General features: G+C 35.7%; 1 protein-coding gene and 1 pseudogene across 1 annotated transcript in view; one reads left to right on the top strand and one right to left on the bottom strand.

The window, feature by feature from the left end:
* PCNX1 (pecanex 1) overlaps positions 1 to 22,770 on the bottom strand; it is a 171,527-nt gene that overhangs the window by 39,264 nt on the left and 109,493 nt on the right. The window contains exons 9-18 of the mRNA XM_049770285.1: positions 21,438 to 21,528; positions 18,582 to 18,639; positions 16,490 to 16,707; positions 14,829 to 14,982; positions 14,236 to 14,268; positions 12,217 to 12,388; positions 11,366 to 11,476; positions 8,055 to 8,146; positions 2,731 to 2,840; positions 1,768 to 1,873 (exon numbers count right to left, since the gene is read on the bottom strand). Of these exons, the coding sequence (XP_049626242.1) occupies positions 1,768 to 1,873; positions 2,731 to 2,840; positions 8,055 to 8,146; positions 11,366 to 11,476; positions 12,217 to 12,388; positions 14,236 to 14,268; positions 14,829 to 14,982; positions 16,490 to 16,707; positions 18,582 to 18,639; positions 21,438 to 21,528 (1,145 nt within the window). The remainder of the gene's footprint in view (positions 1 to 1,767; positions 1,874 to 2,730; positions 2,841 to 8,054; positions 8,147 to 11,365; positions 11,477 to 12,216; positions 12,389 to 14,235; positions 14,269 to 14,828; positions 14,983 to 16,489; positions 16,708 to 18,581; positions 18,640 to 21,437; positions 21,529 to 22,770) is intronic.
* Positions 21,895 to 22,201, top strand: LOC126004114 (protein mago nashi homolog; annotated as a pseudogene).

Genomic DNA, 22,770 nt, shown 5'->3' with positions numbered 1-22,770 from the left:
TGAGCGATATTTATAAATGCTTTACTATGTTTAATATCAAATACCCTCTTACTAATAGGGAAACTAAAGTCAGAAAAATTGTTTGAATATATTTAAACTGGGTTTGTATTTCTGAAATTTTCTAGGAACCTTTAATTGTGAAAAGCTAAAGTTCACTGAAAGTAAAGATTATGTGTAATTCAAGACCTATATAAATTTAGTCTTACAAATGGAAAAAAATCTAAAATAATACCTCTGAGTAAAACTTTTATATTTTGTGCTATGAAGTAAGCATTGAACCTATAGAATTAATTTAACAAATATTTACTAAAAATATAAGCAACACTAAAAATAAGATACTTATATTTACTGAAGTTTAAATTAAAATTACTCCAGACTAAAAAAATAAATACACAAAGACTTTTCAACCTGCCCGTGAGAAATAAAACATGCTAGAAGAGGAGCAGGTTGGATAAGAGAGATAATACAGGATAAAAAGTGCTTGCCTTTCATTCATAAAGATGATCCTTATTCAACTTCCTGCAACCACATGTGGTCCCCCAGCACTAACAAGGGTCACTTCTGATTACTGAGGCAGAAACAGGCTCTAAGCACGATAGTGTGTGACCCAAACCACACCTCCCAAAATAAGTAGAATTTTTAAAAAATTAGCAGCAAATTATCCATATTGACAGTCTTTTGTTTTGAAGAGGACACACTCAATAGTGTTCGAGGCCTATTGCTAAATCTGTGCTCAGAGATCACTCCTGGTAGACTTGGGAGACCATATGGGGTGAACTTGGGTCAACTGTGTGTAAGGCAAGTTCCTTAACCCTGTACTATCTCTGGCCCACATAAGGACAGTTTTAATCAATAAAAATAATAAAAACAACATAATTTATGTGGATATACATCTTTCAAATCCAAGAGGAGGTCAATTAGGATTAAAAATTTTATGGTGGAGCCAGAGAGATAACTCAAAGAGACAGATTGTAGGTTTTGCATGCAGGAGGCCTGGATTTGATCCCCAGTACCAATAAGCACCCCAGACCACCACTGAGTATGAGTCTGAGCAATGACACAGGTGCAACTTCTCAATAGCAACAGGTGTGACCCTCCCCCCCAACAAACAAACAAAATGTCACTAAACCCTATACTGACATGAGTTCATTTCAGCTGATACCAAAAAAATGGATGGTTAGCATACTATTATACATTAAAATGCAAATACATTAAAATGAGGTGTAAGGAATGAACGAACATCTCTTACATGCCAAAATTTGAAATGGAGATGCTCAACAATATATGCATATGGTATGCATATCATTATAATACATTATGATAACTACACATTGCCCCATTACTCAAGAGCTTCAAAAAGTGTTGGTTATAGAACATGATGAACTGTCTAAACTTTAAATTTTTATAGTGACTTGTAAAAGCTAAAACTTGAGACCGGAGCCCTAGCCCAGCAGAACAGTGCTTGCCTAGCAAGCTGCCATGCGAAAGCAATCAGGTTCAAGGCCCAGCATCCCATGTATATCACATGAGTGGAGTGATTAAAATATATAAAATGACCAGGAATATGAATATGATTACACTTGAACGAGGAATAAGATGGATAGATGGATGGTTGGATGGATGGAATGGAATAAACAATGACAACAACAACCATAACAGAAGCCTTGGAACAATGAGGACCTCTCGGGAACAGAGAGGATGGGTTGGAAGCTCTAGAAACTTAAAAAAAAAATTTTTTTTTTAAATAAAATAAAAACTAAAACTTACCACAGATTTTCGAAGTTTTTCAGGTAGTGGATCTTTTACTTCAGATAGAGGGTCTTCTGGATTTTTGTCTTCTGTTTCTGGAAAAATCTTAGAATGCACCAAAGAGCTAGATGTGTTTTAAATTGGGGAAGAAAATAATTAATAGCCTAGATAGCCAGTGACATTTCAAATGACAAACTTTATGACAGAAAACAAAGTGATTCCAGGATAATTAATTGTTAGCAAATAACGAACACTAAAAAATTTAAAATGCCATAAGTATACAGAGAGAATATTTTTATTAAAAACATACTTAATACTTAGCCAACGTGGTTAGATTAACACAAAATTATATTCGGAGGGAGCATCCCAAGATTGGGGTTTTAGTGGGATCAATGTTCAGCTCTACCAGGCCCCTGACATGCTTAGAGTCCATGCTATGCCATGCCAGAACTCAAACTACAGATCTGTTAAGCTTCATTCCAGGCTTTGAGCTATCTGCCTGGCCCTAATATTATTTTTGGGGGGGAAGAGGGTTTGTTTTTTGTTTTTTGGGGGGAGCCATACCCAGCAGTGCTCAGGGTTTACTCCTGGCTCTGCATTTAGGGATCACTCTTGGTGGTACTCAGGGGACCACAAACCTGGGCAAGCCGTGTTGCAAGCATCCTGCCTACTGTTGTATAGCTTTGGCACACAGTTCTTTTTTTTTTTTTTAATTATCAAACTTAATTTTTAAAAATGTATTTCTTTCATTTGTTGAATACATGTTTACAATAGTATATAAGTTTCAGGAGTACAACTTGATACTGCTTACTACCAAAGATCTAGCTACTATATTTCAAAGCTACGTATTTTAAAATCAAATACAGATTAAGTCAGGAGTACTTTGGCATGGCACTAGAAAACAGAATTTGGCAATTGAATTAGAAATAAATGCTAACCTGTTTATATTTCTTTAATTTGTTAACAATTGATTTTACTTACAAAAGTACAGATGGGTCACTGCTTTGTCTGCTGAGATGATAGGACACTGCTACTAACAAACCACAAAAAATGGAAAACAGCACTGGAATATGCTGGCCATCCCATGAATCCTAGAGTGACAGAATAAGAAGTTGCTAATTTAAAATCCATCATGTGATCTTGTATGGCAGTATTTTGCAGAAACATAATTTCATTTGACAAAAACCTTTCAGTCATATAATTGTATCTTGTTTCAATTAAGTTTACATTTATTATTTTCTGATGAGCCAAATTCAAGTTATTAGGTTACCTTCAAGATTTCTTTGGGTATAAAAGGTCTACTCAGAGATAAAAGCACATTTGCTTTTGGCTCATATGCTGTCAGTTTCCATTTTTATATAGCATCAGGCTTACAGTAAACTATGGTCCCCTTTTGAAAAAGAAAATAACTTGATATTGTAAATCTTTGATCATATGTAATAATTCGGTAGGAAAAGCAACAGATGATAAAACACAATAGCAAAAGAAAATGTTGATGTTCAGTGTGCTAAATTCTTGATGACTTTTCTAAAAAGTCTGCTTGTGAATAAATTAACTGCCTATTCCTAAAAATAAATAATTTAAAGGTTTCTACAGTACTAGTCAAATGTATGTTAGAGGTATACCTGCTCTGCTTATTTACTAGTTTCTGCATTGAATAGTATGATACCAGACATAATTAGTCAGACTTATCCCTCATTTTCCAAAGGGGACCTTTGGATTCTCATTTATTATAGCTCTTGCTATCTGTTTCACTTAAAAATAGTCTTAGAAATTGCTGCATATCGTGTATCTTTTGGCCATCTGTATTCCTTCTTTGAGCTAGTGTCTGTTATTTCTTCTCCCCATTTTTTGATGGGGTTAGATGTGTTTTACTTGTTAGGCTCTGTCAGTACCTTGTATATTTTTCATAACAATGATGAGGTACCATCTCACACAAAAGAGACTGGCACACATCACAAAGAATGAGAACAAGCAGTGCTGGCGGGGTTGTGGAGAGAAAGGAACTCTTTTTCACTGCTGGTGGGAATGCTGTCTAGTCCAGCCTTTATGGAAAACAATAGGGAGATTCCTCAAAAAAACTGGAAATTGAGCTCCCGTATGATCCAGCTATACCACACCTAAGGATATACCCTAGAAAAACAAAAATACACTTCAAAAATCCCTTCATCACACCTATATTCATCGCAGCACTATTTACAATAGCCAGACTCTGGAAAAAACCAAGATGCCCTTCAATAGACGAATGGCCAAAGAAACAATGCAGCTGTCAGAAGAGATGAAGTCATTAAATTTTCCTATACATGGAATAATTTATTATGCTGAGTGAAATAAGTCAGAGGAAGAGAGATAAACACAGAATGGTCTCACTCATTTATGGGTTTTAAGAAAAATTAAGGACATTATTGTAATAATGCCCAGAGACAATATGAGGGCTGGAAGGACTGGTTCACAATATGAAGCTCACCACAAAGAGTGGTGAGTGTAGTTAGGGAATTAACTACACTAACAACTATCATGACCATGTTAATGAGTGAGAGAAGTAGACTGTCTGTCTTGAATACTGGCAGAAGTTGAGAAGGGGGGCATTGGTGATGGAAATGTTGCACTGGTGAGGGGGGTGTTCTGTTTATGATGGAAACCCAACTACAATCATCCTGTAATCATGCTTAAATATTTTATATATATAAAAAATTGTTGCATATCATAACATAGAGGTCTTTTAAAAAATGGCTGGATCGAATTCACATTATGTGTCAAGCCCTGTTCTTAGAACCTATAAAGTATTTTCTAAAGAATTCTTACAGCCATCTTTGGAGTCATGGATTATGTGTTCTCCAATTTATAGATGAGGGCACAAAGGCACAGTTGGTTTCAGTAATTTGTCTAATTAAGTAATAGACCAGGAATTAAACATCCTGGAATTTTTTAACTTAATGAGAAGACAACAACAAAAAATGTCCTGTACAACCACTTTGAAAAACTGGCAGTTCCACTTCTAAGTATTTACCCCCAAAATGAGAAGACATATCCTCAATGGACAAGGATATTCATGGCAGTTTCTTAAAATAAAATCTCTGAACTATAAGCGACTCAGATGCTCATTTCTAAGAGAACTTCACAGATACACAGTGATGTATCTATCATATAAGGAAGATTTCAAATGAAATAAGAAATTTAGAATAAGATACTTCTCTGCAATAAAAATAAACAAACTATGATACATACAAACAATATGATTTTCAAAAACAAATGAAACCAAGTAAATTAAACAAACAAAAACCAAACCAGTAAGTCTGGTATAGTTTTGTTTATATAATGATCAAGAACTACAAAACTAATCTATACAAGGTATGTTTAGGACAGGAGGACTGGAAGACACATGAGGGACAAATGGTGGCAAAGGAACATGCTTATATTTTTAGGGATATTTATAACAAAGGTACACAGGTCAGCACTTTGCAAATCGTACCCTTAAGAAATCTGGATTGGGGCCAGAGAGATAGTACAATGGGTAGGATATTTGACTTGCAAGCAGTCAACCTGGAATTGATCCCTGGTATCCCATACTGTCCCCTAAGTACCACCACAAGTGATTCCTGTTACTCCTGCGAGCCAGAAGCAACCCCTGAGCATCATCGGGTGGCAAGAAAAAAAAAAATCTGGCACTTTATAAATGGTAACAAATGTGTTCAAATGGGAATAATACTCATTAAACTCTCAGTCTTTCAACTTGCTGAGTAGGATCACTACTTTTGTTCACAACTAACTCCATTCAGAAGTCATCCTGGGTCCTATTTTGGGTCTATTTTCCCTTTATCACGAGTTCGCAAATATATTCATTGAACCTAATTTTAATTAAATTTCTCAAAATTTTGAGTACAGTAAGCAATCTCTACACTCTGTTATTCTTGCTAATATTTCAATCTTGTTTCACATTATTTGGGCACCAAATAATATTTCAAAAATATATAACTGGGCCCGGAGAGATAGCACAGCGGCGTTTGCCTTGCAAGCAGCCGATCCAGGACCAAAGGTGGTTGGTTCAAATCCCGGTGTCCCATATGGTCCCCCGTGCCCGCCAGGAGCTATTTCTGAGCAGACAGCCAGGAGAAACCTCTGAGCACCGCCGGGTGTGGCCCAAAAACCAAAAAAAAAAAAAAAAAAAAAAAAAAAAAATATATATATATATATATATATATATATATATATATATATATATATATAACTGACTACTGTCTTACCTTAACTCAAACATTTCATAGCAATTTTTCCTCTTTCCCCAGCACATTTGGTATAAAAGAGGAGACATTCGATATGCATACCCTTCCAGTCTTACTGAATTACCCCCTTTTTTGCTTTTGGGCCACACTCGGTAGTGATCAGGAGTTACTGCTGGATTGCACTCAGGAATTATTCCTGGCGCTGGCTTAGGGCACCTCGGAAACAGCTAAACACTATACAGAGTGATTCTCTGGCTTTCTTTCCTAAGCAATTCCATTTCTGTTCTCAATACACTTTCTCTACAATTCTATAGTTCTTTATCCTTTGTTTCAATGAGCAAACGCTCATTTTTCTTTCACATCTTGGTTAAAAATTTGTAAGATTATCTTTACTCCCTTTCAAGAAAATAAACTAAAAACTAAATTTACAATCACTGAAACATTGTTTTTGTAGTCTTTAAACACTCTACTAAAAGTGTTGATGACCTGTGAATCACAACAAAAATATAAACAACTTAAAAAACAGGAGATGGTATTTAGCATAATGCAGGGCATTCCAAAAATGTGACTGAATAAAGGATGATAATGAGTCATTTTTTGTTTGTCTGTGTGTTTGGGCACACAGAGGTTACTCTTGGCAAGCTCCGGGGACCATATGGGATGTCATATATCAAACCCAGGTTGGCCATGTGCAAGACAAATGCTCTACTCACTGTGCTAATGTGCTAGCCCCAGTGAGTCATTTTTTTTATGGTCCTTTTAACTCAGCAAGTGCCTGATTACCTTAAAGCAATCATAAAAAAAAAATTGTGCGGGGGGAAAAATTGTACCATAGATGGAGAGTTGTTAATAAGAAATTTTAAACTGTTATTTATAATTTGATGATAATTGCTAAAAATGATAAATGAGGCTGAGCTCAAGTGATATTACCGCAGTAGAGCATTTGTCTTGCAACAACCAACCTGGGTTCAATCCCCAGCATCCACCAAGAGTAATCCCTTAGAGCAGAGCCAGGAGTAACCCCTGAGCACTGATGGCTGTGGCCCAAAATGCACAAAATAAAAGAGTAAGGCTTAATTGATTCTTCTAAGCCATGATGCCATTAAATTTTAGTACATTAATCTTATTAGAATGTAACTTTTAGTCATTAAAGTTTTTCTCAGAAATTTTAAGTATCTTCTTATGAACAGAAGTTAGATCATTTTTTTCCCTTGAGAGGGAGGAGTCTGGGCACACCTAATACTGCTCAGGGCCTACTCATGGCTCTGCACTCAGGGATCAATCCTAGTGGGTCTAGGAGAGGTGATATGGACTAAACCCAGCAGGCAAGGCAAGCTCCCTACCACTGTATTATCTCTAGACCCAAAGTATATAATTTCTTAACTAGAAATATAAAATAACTAATATATTATTACCATGCCCAAGTTTATCCCTGTCTACTTGCCAATAATCTGTTTCTAGTTTTAACTTTGATTATTGAATTGGAAAAGGACTTTTCTTCAATAGTGATTAATAAGAAACTTCAATTCTTTTGTTTTATTTTGTTTTTTTGCTTTTTGGGCCACACCCGGCAGTGCTCAGGGGCTACTTCTGGCTGTCTGCTCAGAAATAGCTCCTGGCAGGCACGGGGGACCAGATGGGACACCGGGATTCGAACCAACCACCTTAGGTCCTGGATCGGCTGCTTGCAAGGCAAACGCAGCTGTGCTATCTCTCCGGGCCCAGAAACTTCAATTCTTAAATAAACAAAAATGAGAATAATTTTCAGGTAAGAAGATCTAGAGATTACTTCAATTAATGCTAGAGTCATCAGGGGGTAAATACTTACTGGTTATTTTTGAGACAGACAGACAAGACAGACAGACAGACAGCACCTGACAGAGAGGGGAGATTGAGGCGAGGGTAACTGTGGACATTGGTGGCAGGAAATGTGTACTAGTGAAGGGTGATGAACATTCTATGACTGAAACTCAACCATGAACAATTTTTTTGTAACCACAATGCTTAAATAAATTATATAATGAACAAAATATTCTTCAGATAACCATATAGACAAAACATCGTCCTCAATGTACAGCTTACCTTTAAAGCTCCATAACACAATCCATATAGTAAGGCTACTGCTACAATGCTGCAGATGAAACTGTAAAGTGCTGCAAGCAGGCTTGTGGTGGCTAGATAGTAAAGATAAATTATTATAAGTATTTATGGAAAACACAGTGGTAAATATTTAAAATGACTTACGATTATCTACTCACTTGATCTTTAAAAATTCACTTACCTCAGCTCATGCTTTCAAACGACTTTAAAATAACAGTGGCCTATCAGTAATTTTTATATAAAATATTCACGTAGGAAGTAAAACTTTTTTAAACATAGTAGAAAATTATAGCTATAATAAACTTCAAGAACTTATCTTGTAGCTTATAAAACCATGGAAAACAATGCTTGTCTGAAAAAACTACAAATGTTTTAGTACTCACTAAGAAAGTATGTCTATGTAAAGAATTTGTATTACCCAAAGAAATAAGTTTTGTATTCCCGTATGTTAATTCTCACACAACAAGTTATAGAACTGGATTGCTAGAGAGAAAGTCCAGTGGCTAAGCTGCTTAACTTGCATGTGTCTGACCTGAGTTCAATTCCCAATACCAGATATGTTCTACTGAGTACTACCAGAAGTAATCCCTGAGCAGAAAGTCAGGAGTAAGCTAAGCACAGCCAGGTATGGCCCAAGCAACCTTCCTAACCCTCCCCAAAACTACTTACAATAAGCACACACACAGAATAATCTAGAATTACTTGTAAATAGAAATATGGGAATGGTTAAGCTAGTTCGCCTTTGCTTTAAAAACGTGGATGACAGACTCTCCTTTAATGGCATTTTATATGGCTGCCATCAAAAAAATCTACAGGACAAGAATCTCTTTAAGAGATACATCTTGGGGCCGGGTAGGTGGCGCTGGAGGTAAGGTGTCTGCCTTGCAAGCGCTAGCCAAGGAAGGACCGCGGTTCGATCCCCCGGTGTCCCATATGGTCCCCCCAAGCCAGGGGCGATTTCTAAGCACATAGCCAGGAGTAACCCCTGAGCGTCAAACGGGTGTGGCCCAAAAACCAAAAAAAAAAAAAAAAAAAAAGAGATACATCTTAGGGCCCGGAGAGATAGCACAGCGGTGTTTGCCTTGCAAGCAGCCAATCCAGGACCTAAGGTGGTTGGTTCAAATCCCGGTGTCCCATCTGGTCCCCCGTGCCTGCCAGGAGCTATTTCTGAGCAGACAGCCAGGAGTAACCCCTGAGCATCACCGGGTGTGGCCCAAAAACCAAAAAAAAAAAAAAAAAAAGAGATACATCTTAAACATGCTTATAAATTACATTATGATAAAAGTCCTCTATTGGGGCCAGAGAGATAGCATGGAGGTAGGGCGTTTGCCTTGCATGCAGAAGGACGGTGGTTTGAATCCCGGCAACCCATATGGTCCCCCTAGCCTGCCAGGAGTGATTCTGAGCGTAGTAGATCCAGGAGTAGCCCCTGAGCACTGCTGGGTGTGACACTCCCCCCACAAAAAAAGTCCTCTGTTATAAAATACCTACACAAAATCCTGTTCATAGTTTTAGAAATACAGAATGTTTCATTAGTATGGAAACTGTCTTCCACCCATTAAATTGTGTTGAATATCAGCCAAGCATAAATTCACACCCTTTATAAAAATCTCAAAATTATTCAAAAAAATATGTTCTTGAGATATAGCAATATAGAAAAATGGTTTTTACTTAAAATTTAAGCAATTAACCGAACATTAGAAATATAGTGATTTCCATGTACATATCTGGAAGGTAAATGAGGACTGCAAATATATGGTCTGACCAAAAATAAAAACTGAAGTTGTAGAAATGTTTCTTTTTTCAAAATTTTCTTTTGTTATAAATGCATCTTTGAGTAAAATACTAAACTCAAAAACTTAACTATGGATATAACAGAACCACAGAAGCTGTCTATTGGGTTATTTTCCATTTATGAAAACCATTAAATATGCTAACATAATAGTAATAGGGCCCTAGTTATTTTTATTCTACATTATTTGCTTTTATTATTTTGTTTTGGGCACACCCAGAGATGGCCAGAGCTTATTCCTGGCTTTGAGCTCAGAGGTCACTCCTGGCAGGCTCTGGACACTATATGGGGGTGCCAGGATAAAACCTGGATCAGCCATTACAAGGCAAGTATTGTATCCAGTGTACTATCTCTCAGCTCTGAATCCTTATTATTATTAGTTATTTATTAAATGAAGTAAAAAAATTACATTTTGATTTTGTTTTTAAGCCATACACAGCAATGCTCAAGGATTACTGCTGGCTCTGCCTTTGAGAATTACTTCTCTCAGGTAATGAGGACTATCTGAAATCCTGGGAATTGAACCCAGGTCACTCTATTCCATAGAAAGATAGATTTCTAAGTATAATAATTCATCTACTTTAGAAGAGAAATATTGGACCAGCGAGAGAGCTCAAAGGGCTAGTGGCCATGCTTTGTAGGCTTGATCCCAGTACTACTTGGTGTTCTGAACACCACTAGGAAGTGATCCTGAGCACTGAGCAGGGAGTAGCCCCCAAGTAATGCCAGATGTGACCTCAAATCAACAAAAAATAGAAACACATCTGAAAATCTTATTTATTGAAATGCTTCCACTAAAATCTTTCTAGTTTTAATGTTAGCATCCTAAAGATAAAACAATGCTCTGAGGTTAAAAAAAAAATACAGACAAAATGCATTTACCAGTTCAAAATCTAGATACGATGCCATGTGTAAGAAGAGCTCAATCTTTCGATAAAGGATAGTTTATAAATAACTTAAAAACCTTTACAGTTTTCATGTAAAATTACTATGACCTTTACTTTCAGACAATAGCATTCATTACTTCTTATATTCTGACTCCATAATTCCTCAATCTTTCAATAAAGTGTGGGCTTGACTGCATTTTCCTATCTCTACATTCATTTCAGATCAGTTTCCAATGATTAAGAATCTTTCAATATGAAACTTACCCCAAGAGTGGTGAGTGCAGTTAGAGAAATAACTATACTAACAACTATCATGACAACAGTAATGAGTGAGAGAAGTAGAATGCCTGTCTCAAATATAGGAAGCATGGGGAAAGGAGAAATGAGGGCATTGGTGGGAAGGAGCACTGGTGAAGAGGGGTGTTCTTCTTATGACTGAAACCCAACTACAAACTTGTTTGTAATCACGGTGCTTAAATATATTATTTTAAAAAAATAGTCTTTCAAAAATTTCACCTCTGAATTAAAACTGGAAAAGCAATTTGACTTAATCTTATTATTTTAAGTCAAATAATAGTACAACCTCTCATTTTTAGAAAATAAAAAGTACTCACCGTTACCACCAAAGATATGAATATCCAATTGTTCACAAAGGTACATTACAAATGTATTCACCTGAGGAAGGAGGCCGACGAAAAACACTACTGGGAAACAGAGTGTGAACACTATAAAAGGAAAGGAAAAGATGTTAAAAATAAAATACCATAGCATTCCTTTAGGTCACTTAACAGCATAAATTCCCTGGTGATTATTAAAAAGTAATTGAAATTATTTCTCTCTGAATAATTGCTATTTAATAATGTTTTCAACTCTAAAGACTAGCTTTAAAAATTATTTCAATTCAAGCTGGACTGACAGCACAGAGGGCAGGCTGTTTGCTATGCATGAGGCCGACTGTGACCAACCTGGGTTTGACCCGTGGCATCCTAGCTGGTCCCCCAAGCCTGCCAGGAGCAATTTTTGAGAACAGAGCCAGGAGCAACCCCAAGTGCCGCCGGATATGGTCCCTCCCCCCTAAAAAAAGTAATTCAATTCTTTTCAACTACTTTAGTACTTATACAAAATATTACAACTATGTGATAAAAAACAAGTTCCAGAGGAAACTTGCTATTGTGTTTACCTTAATAAAACAATACTACATTCATCATTAACCTTTTTCTATCACAATTTGCCCTATAATTTTGCTCCTCACTGAGAGCCTAACTTTGATGTGATAAGGTGGGGTAACCGTGTGTACCAAAACTATGAATGTCAGTAGCACTGTAAACATATTACCTTATCTGCAATATAGTCTTAAATATATTTTAAAAAATTAAAAATCTAATGAACTATATTTATCTACATGAGTGAAACATTTGCATAATAAGTTAATGTTAATATTTGAGAGACTTTAAAGATAACTCACCTATAACTAAATCCCTGGCTGATATAAGCACCAGTGGATTGGTGAAAGTTACTCCATATAGTTTGAACTTGGTTGTAGTAAGATTTTTGCTACCATAATCCAAGAGCCAAATAAGACCACAACACAAACAGAAATAAACTGGTCTACTGTAGGCAATGATGCGATTATGACCCTGAAAAGGATATTTATAAGAGTCAGGTCAGTAACTTTAAAGAATTATTACTTGTTATTGAGATCTCTGATGACTTATATTCTAACAAATTAAAAGCATTTCCATCTGGGGCCTGGAAAATACCTTAATGGGCTAGCGAGAATACGTAGCTTGCATGAGGCCCCAAGTTTGATACCCAGGACCGAATGACTCCACTGCTGAGTCTATGCCCAAATCCACAAGGCACAGACTACTCAGCCTTGAATGTACAGGACTGGACTCCTGGGTGCCTGAACTCCCTTGGGGAGCACCTCTAAGGAACGGAAAACAAAAACAACAGAAAAAACTCTATCTCATTACACTTCGAAAGGATTCTTTTTTTTTTTTTTTTTTTTTTTTTGTGGTTTTTGGGTCACACCCGGCAGTGCTCAGGGATTATTCCTGGCTCCATGCTCAGAAATTGCTCCTGGCAGGCACGGGGGAACATATGGGACGCCGGGATTTGAAATGATGACCTTCTGCATGAAAGACAAATGCCTTACTTCCATGCTATCTAAATCATCAAATATAGTAAACTGAAGGAAAATTATTTCTCTTTTTTGATTTGTTCATCTACTCTATTAAATAATCTAGTTTACTGAGTATGAAATGATACTTTACAATTAAGTACCCTTTGTGTTCCAAAAGGAGGTATCAGCATAAATTTTTCTTTTTATAACATAAACTTTTCTTAAATGCCTATTTTCTAACTTCTTTAAAGGAGGGGTCATTCCTTTTTTCTAGCAAATAATCTAGGATGAGGGCTAGAGAGATAGTATAGCTGGTAAGATGCTTGTCTAGCAGATAATTGACCTGAGTTCATCTCCAGCAGTGCATATGGTCTCTTGAACACATAACCAGGAGTAAGCCCTGAGCAGAGCTAGAAATGACCCACAAAGATAAAAATAATCAGTTGGGGCATGGCCTAAAACCTGATCATACCTCTCATAACAAGTAGTGTTAGCTAATGCTTTTGCTAAACATAAATGGTCCATGACCATCACCAAGTGCAGCGCTAGAGGCCCTGACCATTAGTGGGTGGCCCACTACCACAGAGTCTAAACAGCACCACCTCCTCAGGGCCTTGCATTGAACTGCCACACTAGGCCTGGTGAAGGGAAGGGCCCTGGGTCTCCAGAGTAACACTTGGAAGGCCCCCACAAAATACAAAAAAAAAAATAAAATTAGTAAAAATCACAAATGAGATTTATAATCTCCTTAAAATTCACAGGTCTAAAGAACAGATCAATGTATCACTTCTTTATTCATGCTTCTAATTTTTACCTAAGCAACATAATATATAATTTTTTTCTGCTACAAAGTTCTATTTTTCAATATTTACTCACAATCAATATTTTGAAATTGTTAAATGCAACTAATCCAAAAAATAAATCAGGAGTTTCTTTGAAGTATGTCTATCTAATTGATAATTCCTCCTCAGATTAGCTGTCAACACATAATTTTTTAGTTTATTCGCTCATATACAAATAAAGAATAAAGCTATGATTCCAAATTTTATATGTATTATAAACAAATGGTAAAATGAAAGAATTGTGATTTTAAATGAAGGCCAGAATTAAGGTTTAAAGTAACCCAGAGTCATTGAAATGTTTGGAACTACTTTTCTCTTTAGAAAAAAATTACCCTGTTCATTTTTAATTAATTTAGAGTCCACATTAACAATATCCTTCGTTATGCTAATAAAGCATCCATATTTCTTGTAGCATGTCAAAACTGAGACGAGAAAATAAAAAACATAAATCTCAATTCAATTTAACATGACAAAGAAAGGTTTTGTTGAATGTCAAGTATATACTGGAGCAACTCACATGTCTAGGAGAAGAGGAATCTGGTTGAACACTCTGAAAATCAAAAAGAAAGATCAGACAGATCATCCTCCTGAAATCCTGGTACTTTTATAATTATCGTTTAACATGTCTAAAATGTCAATATTATTTCACCTAAGAAATGACCTACATTAATTCTGTTGCGACACTAACATATCAGCTATAGGCATGGGTGTCATTATATTAAAAGTGTCTCATATTTCTCTCATACTTCTACTTTTTGTTGGTTTGTTGCTGGTCAGACCAGCTGTGCTCATATGTGGTGCCAAGGACAGAACCTGGTTAGGCCATGTGCAAGGTAAGGACTCTCTACCTGATGTATTCACTGCAGCGCCATCTTTCCAGATTCTTAAACTGATCATAATTTGTTACTAATTTTCATATCATTTAAGAAGTTTAGATGCCCACTGTGTTCCACATGATAAATGTCTAAAAAGACGTAACTGAAAACTAAAATATATTTTAAACCTGTAAACTAAGCTGTAAACTAAAATGAAACCTTCTGCCTTTTTACATAGTATTATTCTGTATTCTTAAAAAAAATAAGAGAGAGAGAGAGTGAGAGATACTGGTACCTTAAGCAGTGAGTACTGACAGCTGGCTATCACCAGGCAAAACTGGAAAACCCAGATGTCTCGGAAGAAGCCTTGGATAAGAAGAACAGATCCCAAAAAAGCCACAAGAATCGCCAATATGACAGCTAACACATTTTCCAGGATCTCACGATTTCTGTAGATTAAAAAAATTATGAATAAAATTTATAAGTAAAACATGAATATAAGACATTAATCAGTGCAAAATAGATGTTAATATAAAGTTCATACTATGCCTACTGAGTTGTGGTCTTGGTTTGAATAAGGGTAGATCATATTAATTTGGGGGGAGAAGTAGGGACTAACAACCAGCTATATTCAGAACTTATTCTTAACTCTGCACTCAGGGATCACTCCCTTGTGGGACCTTAGGGGGTGCCAGAGATTGAACTTCAGTTGGCTGGTATAGGCAAGTGCTCTACTCTATGTACTATTTCTCTACCACTTAGGCTTGGCTGATATTAAAAAAGAAACTGATTCAAGTGAAAATTACAAGTAAAGCAAACTATGATGAATTATAAAGTTCTAATTATAATATTTATATTTTAACGTAGATTTAAAATTTTTACCTAGTATCTGTTTTATCTGTCAAATTGTTGAAAAGTAACTAAACAACTTGGACATAATAAAAATATATTAAAAAGCATTTTGGGGCCGGTGAGGTGGTGCTAGAGGTAAGGTGTCTGCATTGCAAGCACTAGCCACGGAAGGACCGCGATTCGATTCCCCAGAGTCCCATATGATTCCCCCAAGCCAGGGGCGATTTCTGAGCATTTAGCCAGGAGTAACCCCTGAGCATCAAACGGGCATGGCCCCCCCAAAAAACAAAAACAAAAACAAAACAAAAAAAAAAACTTTTAATAGATTTAAGAGTTAAAATTTGGATAAAATTAACTCAAAATTAACTTACATGGCCAGAGAGGCAGGGCATTTGCCTTGCATGTGGCTGGCACGGTTTGATTCCTGGCATCCCACATCCTAGCATCCCCTGAGCACTGCCATAGTGAGTGATTCCTGCTTAAGCACTGAGTCAGGAGTAAACCCTGAACACACCAGGTATAGCCCCAAACCCCAAAATTGAAAAAAAAATTTAATTTTATAATCAAATTAAAAAATAAGGCTGGAGAGATAGCTCAAAAAGGATTGGAATGAATGCCTGCCATATGAGGCCCTAAACCGATCCTTGGTACTACATGTTTCTCCAAAGCACCTTCAGGTATGGCCAGAACAGCCCCACAAACCCAATCTAAGGACTCAATTGTCTGACCAGCAAAACCCAGACCCTTAGAGTCCTACCCACACCACTCAAAAACAAAGACAGAAATTAAAAAAAAAAAAAAAGTATAACAAAGTAAACAAGTAAAAAAAAAAAATTCTCAGGGGCTGGAGTAATGATAGCACAATGTAGGGCATTTGCCTTGCATGTGGCCGACCTAGGACAGACCTGGTTCGATCCCTGGTGTCCCATATGGTTCCTCAAGCCAGCAGCTATTTTTGAGAGCAGAGTCAGGAGTTAACCCTGAGCGTCTCCAGATATGGCCAAATCCCTCCCCCACCCCCAAAAAAAAAAACCTCAGTGGGTTATTAGGTATAATTAGACACAAATAAAGAATGGTCACATCTTTATTATACAAGATTCTTACCTATCAAACAAAGCCAAAAGCGTGAGTCTGTCAAAGTTAATGCCGATCCATAGCTGTGGCAGAATCCAGAAGCGGTAATAGTGTTTAACTTTTTGTGCAGCTTCTTCGCTAGGACCATAAGTGGCTGCCAAGTCAGGACTTAGATCAATGTCTTGTTGCTCTAGCAAGTCTGTATCTATGGTCAACAGTCTGTTCAATCGAATCTGAGGAAGAGAGAGCTAAACGAAAGTCAGCACTGAAAGGCTTAACATCTCTTTGATTAAAGCATGCTTCAAGGGTTACTCAATCAGCATTGCATATTATCAAAGCCCCCTAATTCTCTATGGTTAGCATACCTTTAGTGGAGATTTCATGAACATAACAATTGACAGAAAGTAACAAGAGAAAACAAATAAAACAAAGAATATAAACCAGCAGGACCAGGATAGTTCTAGGAAAAGCGTATGAGATCCTAGCATCTTATGATTATGTAGCTAATAAATACATCAAATTCACTTATGGAGTGCAGGGAAAGAGCTCAAGGGACAAGGCCTTCAGCTGAATCTCCTGCAACTTCATAGACAATCAGGGTGGCCAACTGTAGCTCTGGAGACTCCAAAGAATCAGTGGGGTGGCCCTGGAAATCCCCAGTACTGAATGGATCCAGCAGCATGAACTGATCAGTCCACTATCACCCAGAGTGACCCCCTGGTTGCGTGAGAACTGCTTAAATAGTTCCCCGCAAAAAGTAAAAATCACTTACAGTGAGACACTAGTGGTTTTTCTTTCTCCTCTCACATTTAGATCTTTTTCAATTAACCTATGAACCTTGTTATCAATGTTGTATCTAAGATTCTCGACATTAGATTCAATGTTCTCAACTTCCAGCTCTTCTTCTAGTTTCTATAGTTTCCCTCCCCACATTCTCTTGTTTTGTTCTGGGTGACTGTTCATCTGAGTCAATATCAAAAAATCACCATATTATATTTCTTTTAGATTTAATTTATTAATTTACCAGTCTATCAGTTTCCCTTTTCTCTGTAAGAACCACAAATTGACTGGATTTATCACTGCATTGGCCAGGATTTTGATGTTGCATGACTTTCATACCATGTAAAAATGTAATTGTGAAAATGCAATTAAACAATCATTTTCCCAATTTTCATTTTTTGAAGCATCCAGAATGCACTTACGGGGAAAATTAAGGACAGATTTTACTCTTCAAACACATACATAGATGCGATCAATAATGTTTGCTTCTGGTCACAGGGTTTTCTATCTCTACACACTGGCCTCTCTTCTCTCCCAATATTTTCATTTAACCTTCCCGTTTTTTTCTAGCCTTGGAACTAGAATTCAATTTGATTCATTATGGGGGCAGTTCTGCCTATTGTAGGATAATTAATAGTAATGCTGGTCTCCAATTACTAGATACCAGTAACATTTCCCCAAGTGAGACAAGCAAAATTGCTTCCAGACACTGTTCCAGACACTATTTATTGAAAATAGTGACATGCCAGGATCATGTAATATATAACATCTATGACCTTAAAACTATGCTCACACCATGATGTTTAGGAAACAGCAATTGGTGTTAAGTTATGTATTTATAACAACTCTCAAGTGTTGTTTCTAAAGATTCAACTGTTTCATCCTTTCTAACTTCAACAGCTATACCTTGATAGCAAACATAGTGTTTCCTTTTTAAGTTTCCCACTCTGAATCTCTTGTGGCATAATTTTTTAGTGTTATATGGTCATTAAGTGTCACACACATCAGTATATGAATAAGAGTTAACCAACAGTTAAAACACTGCACCAAAATCCTTAATATTCAAAATGAGGTTTTAAAATTGGCATAATCAGATTTGGTGTTGGCAAGTAATAGACCATAACATACCCTTAAAAGTGTAGTTACAGATTCATGAAGAGCTAATTAAACACCTGGTCATTTTTATTTAAAAATTCAAAGAATTTACTAAAAGAGATCTACAATGGAACAGCAAGTAAATCTACTATAGCTTTCCCCAAAATTGATGTTTTATAACTTCAAGATTTTCTGATATACATAATTGCTTTATCTAAAAATATATTATTTATAAAATAAAACCTACCACATCGTGTGGATAAAATCGAACTGAGGTAGAACTGGATACATGAGAATCCGTATCACTAAAATAAAATGAGAAAAAGCAAACTAATAAATCGAAAATGATTTTCAAAGCAACCATTTGAATTGATGAATATGATTACAATTTTTAAAACAAAATGTTAAAATTCTACAGTTGTTTATAACCAAGCTCTCAAATTTCTTATTTGCTTTCTCCTAGCTTCTTATTACCTTATTCTAAAATTCAATGTAACATTCGACCCCTGTTCTAAGAAATTCCACCTCCTTACAGCAGTTAGGCAAGTTTTAATACAAGATTAAAGATGTTCATTTAAAAAAAATATCTGACAAGTTGTTTAGAGAATAGTTTATAATTGAGTAGAAAAGAAAGCAAATCCTTTAAAATTGGGCTATGGTTACACTACCTTTACCCTGAAAATTCCAATATGCAAAATTGCATTTTCCTAGAGTTGTGATTAAGAAGGTAGCCTTTGGGTTAAAATGTCTACTTAAAATCTTTCATCAATTAAATAAAATTTTGTAAAAATTATACAACCTTTTGATTTCTTTTACAGAAACATACTAGCACTACTATTAAATAATTTTTAGAGGGGCCGGGCGGTGGCGCTAGAGGTAAGGTTCCTGCCTTCCCTGCGCTAGCCTTGGATGGACCACGCTTCGATCCCCCGGCGACCCATATGGTCCCCCAAGCCAGGAGCGACTTCTGAGCACATAGCCAGGAGTAACCCCTGAGCATCACCAGGTGTGGCCCAAAAACCAAAAAAAAAAAAAAAAATAATAATAATAATAATAATAATAATAATAATTTTTAGAAAAAGACTTGAAAGTAACCAACATATTACCTACAATCATAATCTGAACTATAACTTAGAATGTAACAAATTTTTTCAAATTGTTTCCAATTTGTTTTCAAGTCACAGCTCAGCCAAGTTTAGATTTCAAAAGCTGAGACTTCATCATATTTATGATAAAATAGGCTGTTCTTGAATTATATTAACACACTGACACCAGTGCTACAATTTGTGATAATTAAACCACATTCAAGTGTGAGTCACCAGTGGTATGCTTTGGTGTCAACATGTTAAATATAATTTCCATTGCTTCACTCATTATTATTTCCACTAATAGAAAAATAACTAAGCCTCTAATTTAATAAAATTTTAATATGGTAAATTCTGCAGTTTAGCTAAAACAACTCAAAGAGTATATATTGTGTCTAAATATTTTGTTTTTCTGCATGCTAAGTGACTAAATGAGACTTTTGTTACTTTTGTTTTGCTACTCAAAACTTGAGAAGCAAAGCAAACATTTAAACAGGCACATTCTATTGTTAAATGAAAATCCAAAAATAACTCTTATCAACAAAAATAAACTAATAAATCAATAATAATTTTCAGAGCAACAATCTGAATATGATTACAAATTTTAAAATAAAATGTTAAAATTCTGTAGTTTACTATAACCAAGACTTCAATTTTCTTATTTGCTTTCTTAGTTTCTCATTATTTTATTCTAAAATTAAATGCCACATTTGGCCCCTGTTTAAGAAATTCCGCCTCCTTGCAGCAGTTAGGGAAGTTTTAAAACAAAATTAAAGATGTTCTTTTAAAAATATCTGACAAGTTTTTTACTAAGGACCAAAGGACCTGGCCTTTGTTTCTAGTTATTGGTTATTATTATCTTACAAATATCTTTCTGCAAAAAAAATGAGTGTGATCATGGAGAGAAGGCTAGTTGGGTCTGAGCAGGAACCACTATGAACACTTTGGACAAGAACTGGGTGCTCTAAGGAGATAAAGTGGTGTGTATGATATCCTTTCAGTAAGAGTCCTACAAACCACTGTGTCAAAAGGAAAAAAGAAATGTCTGCCATAGAGACAGGCTGGGAGCCAGAAGAGAAACTGGGGACACCGGTGGAGGAAAGTGGATACTGGTGAAGGCAGGGGTACTCAAACATTATACAACTGAGATTCAAATCATGAACAACTGTATAACTATCTCACAGTTAACAAACAAAAAATTTTTGGATATGTAACAAAACCAGAGAAATAACAATTTTAATTACACAAAGACAAATGATGACTTGTGTAAATATTTGACTTGAACAGACTTATACAAATATTATTCTAAATAAGCTTTTTTACACATTTGTATGATATATATTTTGCATTATTTTCATACATATAAACATGTATCACAAGATCTATTTAGCTTAATTTGAAAGTATTGGAAATCATGGCGTTGGAGTAGTCCATAGGTGCTTTGCTTGCCTTGCATGTGGTGAACTTGGTTTGATTGTCACCATGTGCTCTTGGTCCCCTGAGCACCAACCACCCAGTGTCTTCTCAGCAAAGATCAAGGAATAGACCCTGTGCACCACCAAATGTAACCCAAACTTCATCCCTATTTCTACCCTCCAAAAAATGCAAGGAATTATGGGAAACCAATCCCACTTCTATGGGCTACATAAAGAAATCTGTACTTACCATTTTTAAATACAGATTAGATTAGTTTTTTGTTTTAAAATTCTTTCTTCCATAACAAATATTTCTACTTTAATTCTCTGAAGGCAAATGCACATTGACAAATAAATTATGCTAACAGAAACCATTGTTTTCATAATATCTACTATTTCAAGACTAAAAATTATGAACATGGAAAAATATAAAAAATATGCAATGACAGTAAGCTTTTTACATGAATGTATGATACATATTTTGCATGTTTTTCATATATAAACATTTAATGAGATCTATAGCTTAATTTGAAATGATTGGAAATTATGGGGTGCTTTGCTTGCCTTACATGTTCATAGACAATGTCCATCTATTGCACATACCAGATATTAGATGCTCTTCTTGCTGCTGGTTCAAAATTCACAAGTGACATATCACAGCCACCAGTCTCATAAAGTGTAGAAGAGAACTTACCTAGCAAATAAATGAGTTTTTTAGAAAGGAATTAGAATACTCAGAATTTTTCTTTCACAGTACACTAAACTTAAAATGTATTATATTTTTAATGCACTGTAACCTTTTACCGCAAATATTTTTAAAACTGTGATCTGTATATAATTTGATGTGAAGCGAAAAGGAAGACTGAACATTGGGGCAAAATGGTGACATGCATCATCAGACATTTAAAGATTGGGGGTGGGGGGAGCCCTATGACAGGCTTTTCTGGAGCCTAAATGGCTATGGCAAGTGATTTCTACATGTGCTACTACACTAGGACAAGTTTAGAGATGAGTTTTTTTGAAAAGCTTAGATATGCTAACAACAGTAATTATAAAAATGATGACATGATAAGAGGCTTATGTATGTAAGCATATACTGGAAGTATGTAAGAGAATTATTGATGACAGTGAAATTACAAAAGAAGGCAATGCTTTGTGGCCTTCCCCGACAGGACTGGATGACAAGAGCTTGAAATTGTAAGTGGAAATGAACACATTTCTTTTATCACATCAACTATAGCTTCTCTTATTGATGTAAATCAGGCTAAGGAATCTGAAAGTCTTCAAGTATTTTACTATTTGGTACAGGACCTGAGATGTTCAATGTTTAGTCTTCTGGATTGTAGTTCAAGATCAAGCCTATCTAAATGTATGTTTTTTTCAAGTTTTTATTCTTAACTTAGGAATGGGTAAAAAAAAGGTTTGTCATTTACAGTAGTGGGGTTTTTTGGGCAAGTGAGGCAAACACCTTTTTTTGTTATATAAGCTGCAAATAAGAAAATACATTAGTGGATTATCTTCATTTGTGTCCAGTTAGGTTTGAGGAAATCCATATACATCAAATTCTGTAAATAAAAGTTGACTGTCATTGAAATTTTATTCCAATAAAGCACATCAATGACTGAAAAAAATTAAAATAAAAAAATTAAAAGGCCTGGAGATGCAACATGCCTCCTAAGTGTGAGGCTCTGAATTCATTTCCTGGCACTGCAAAAAAAGACTTTTTAAAATTTTAAATTGTTAATTTTTGCCAGCTTTGTCTACTCTTTTCTGCCAGCACGGTTTTAATTCAAGCAATCCTATGAATGAGTTTAATGTTGCAAGCCAACGTTTGCTGTGCCTAAGCAAAAAACAAAAATGAAAACAAAAACTGCATCTGCCCCCCCCCATTTTTTTCTTTAAATTTTATTTATATTCTAGATAGGGACTCCCACCT

The sequence above is a fragment of the Suncus etruscus genome, chromosome 3, assembly GCF_024139225.1.
Source record: "Suncus etruscus isolate mSunEtr1 chromosome 3, mSunEtr1.pri.cur, whole genome shotgun sequence".
NCBI lineage: Eukaryota > Metazoa > Chordata > Mammalia > Eulipotyphla > Soricidae > Suncus > Suncus etruscus.
The sequence above is the reverse complement of the archived record's forward strand: the minus strand, read 5'-3'. Positions and strand labels throughout refer to the sequence as shown.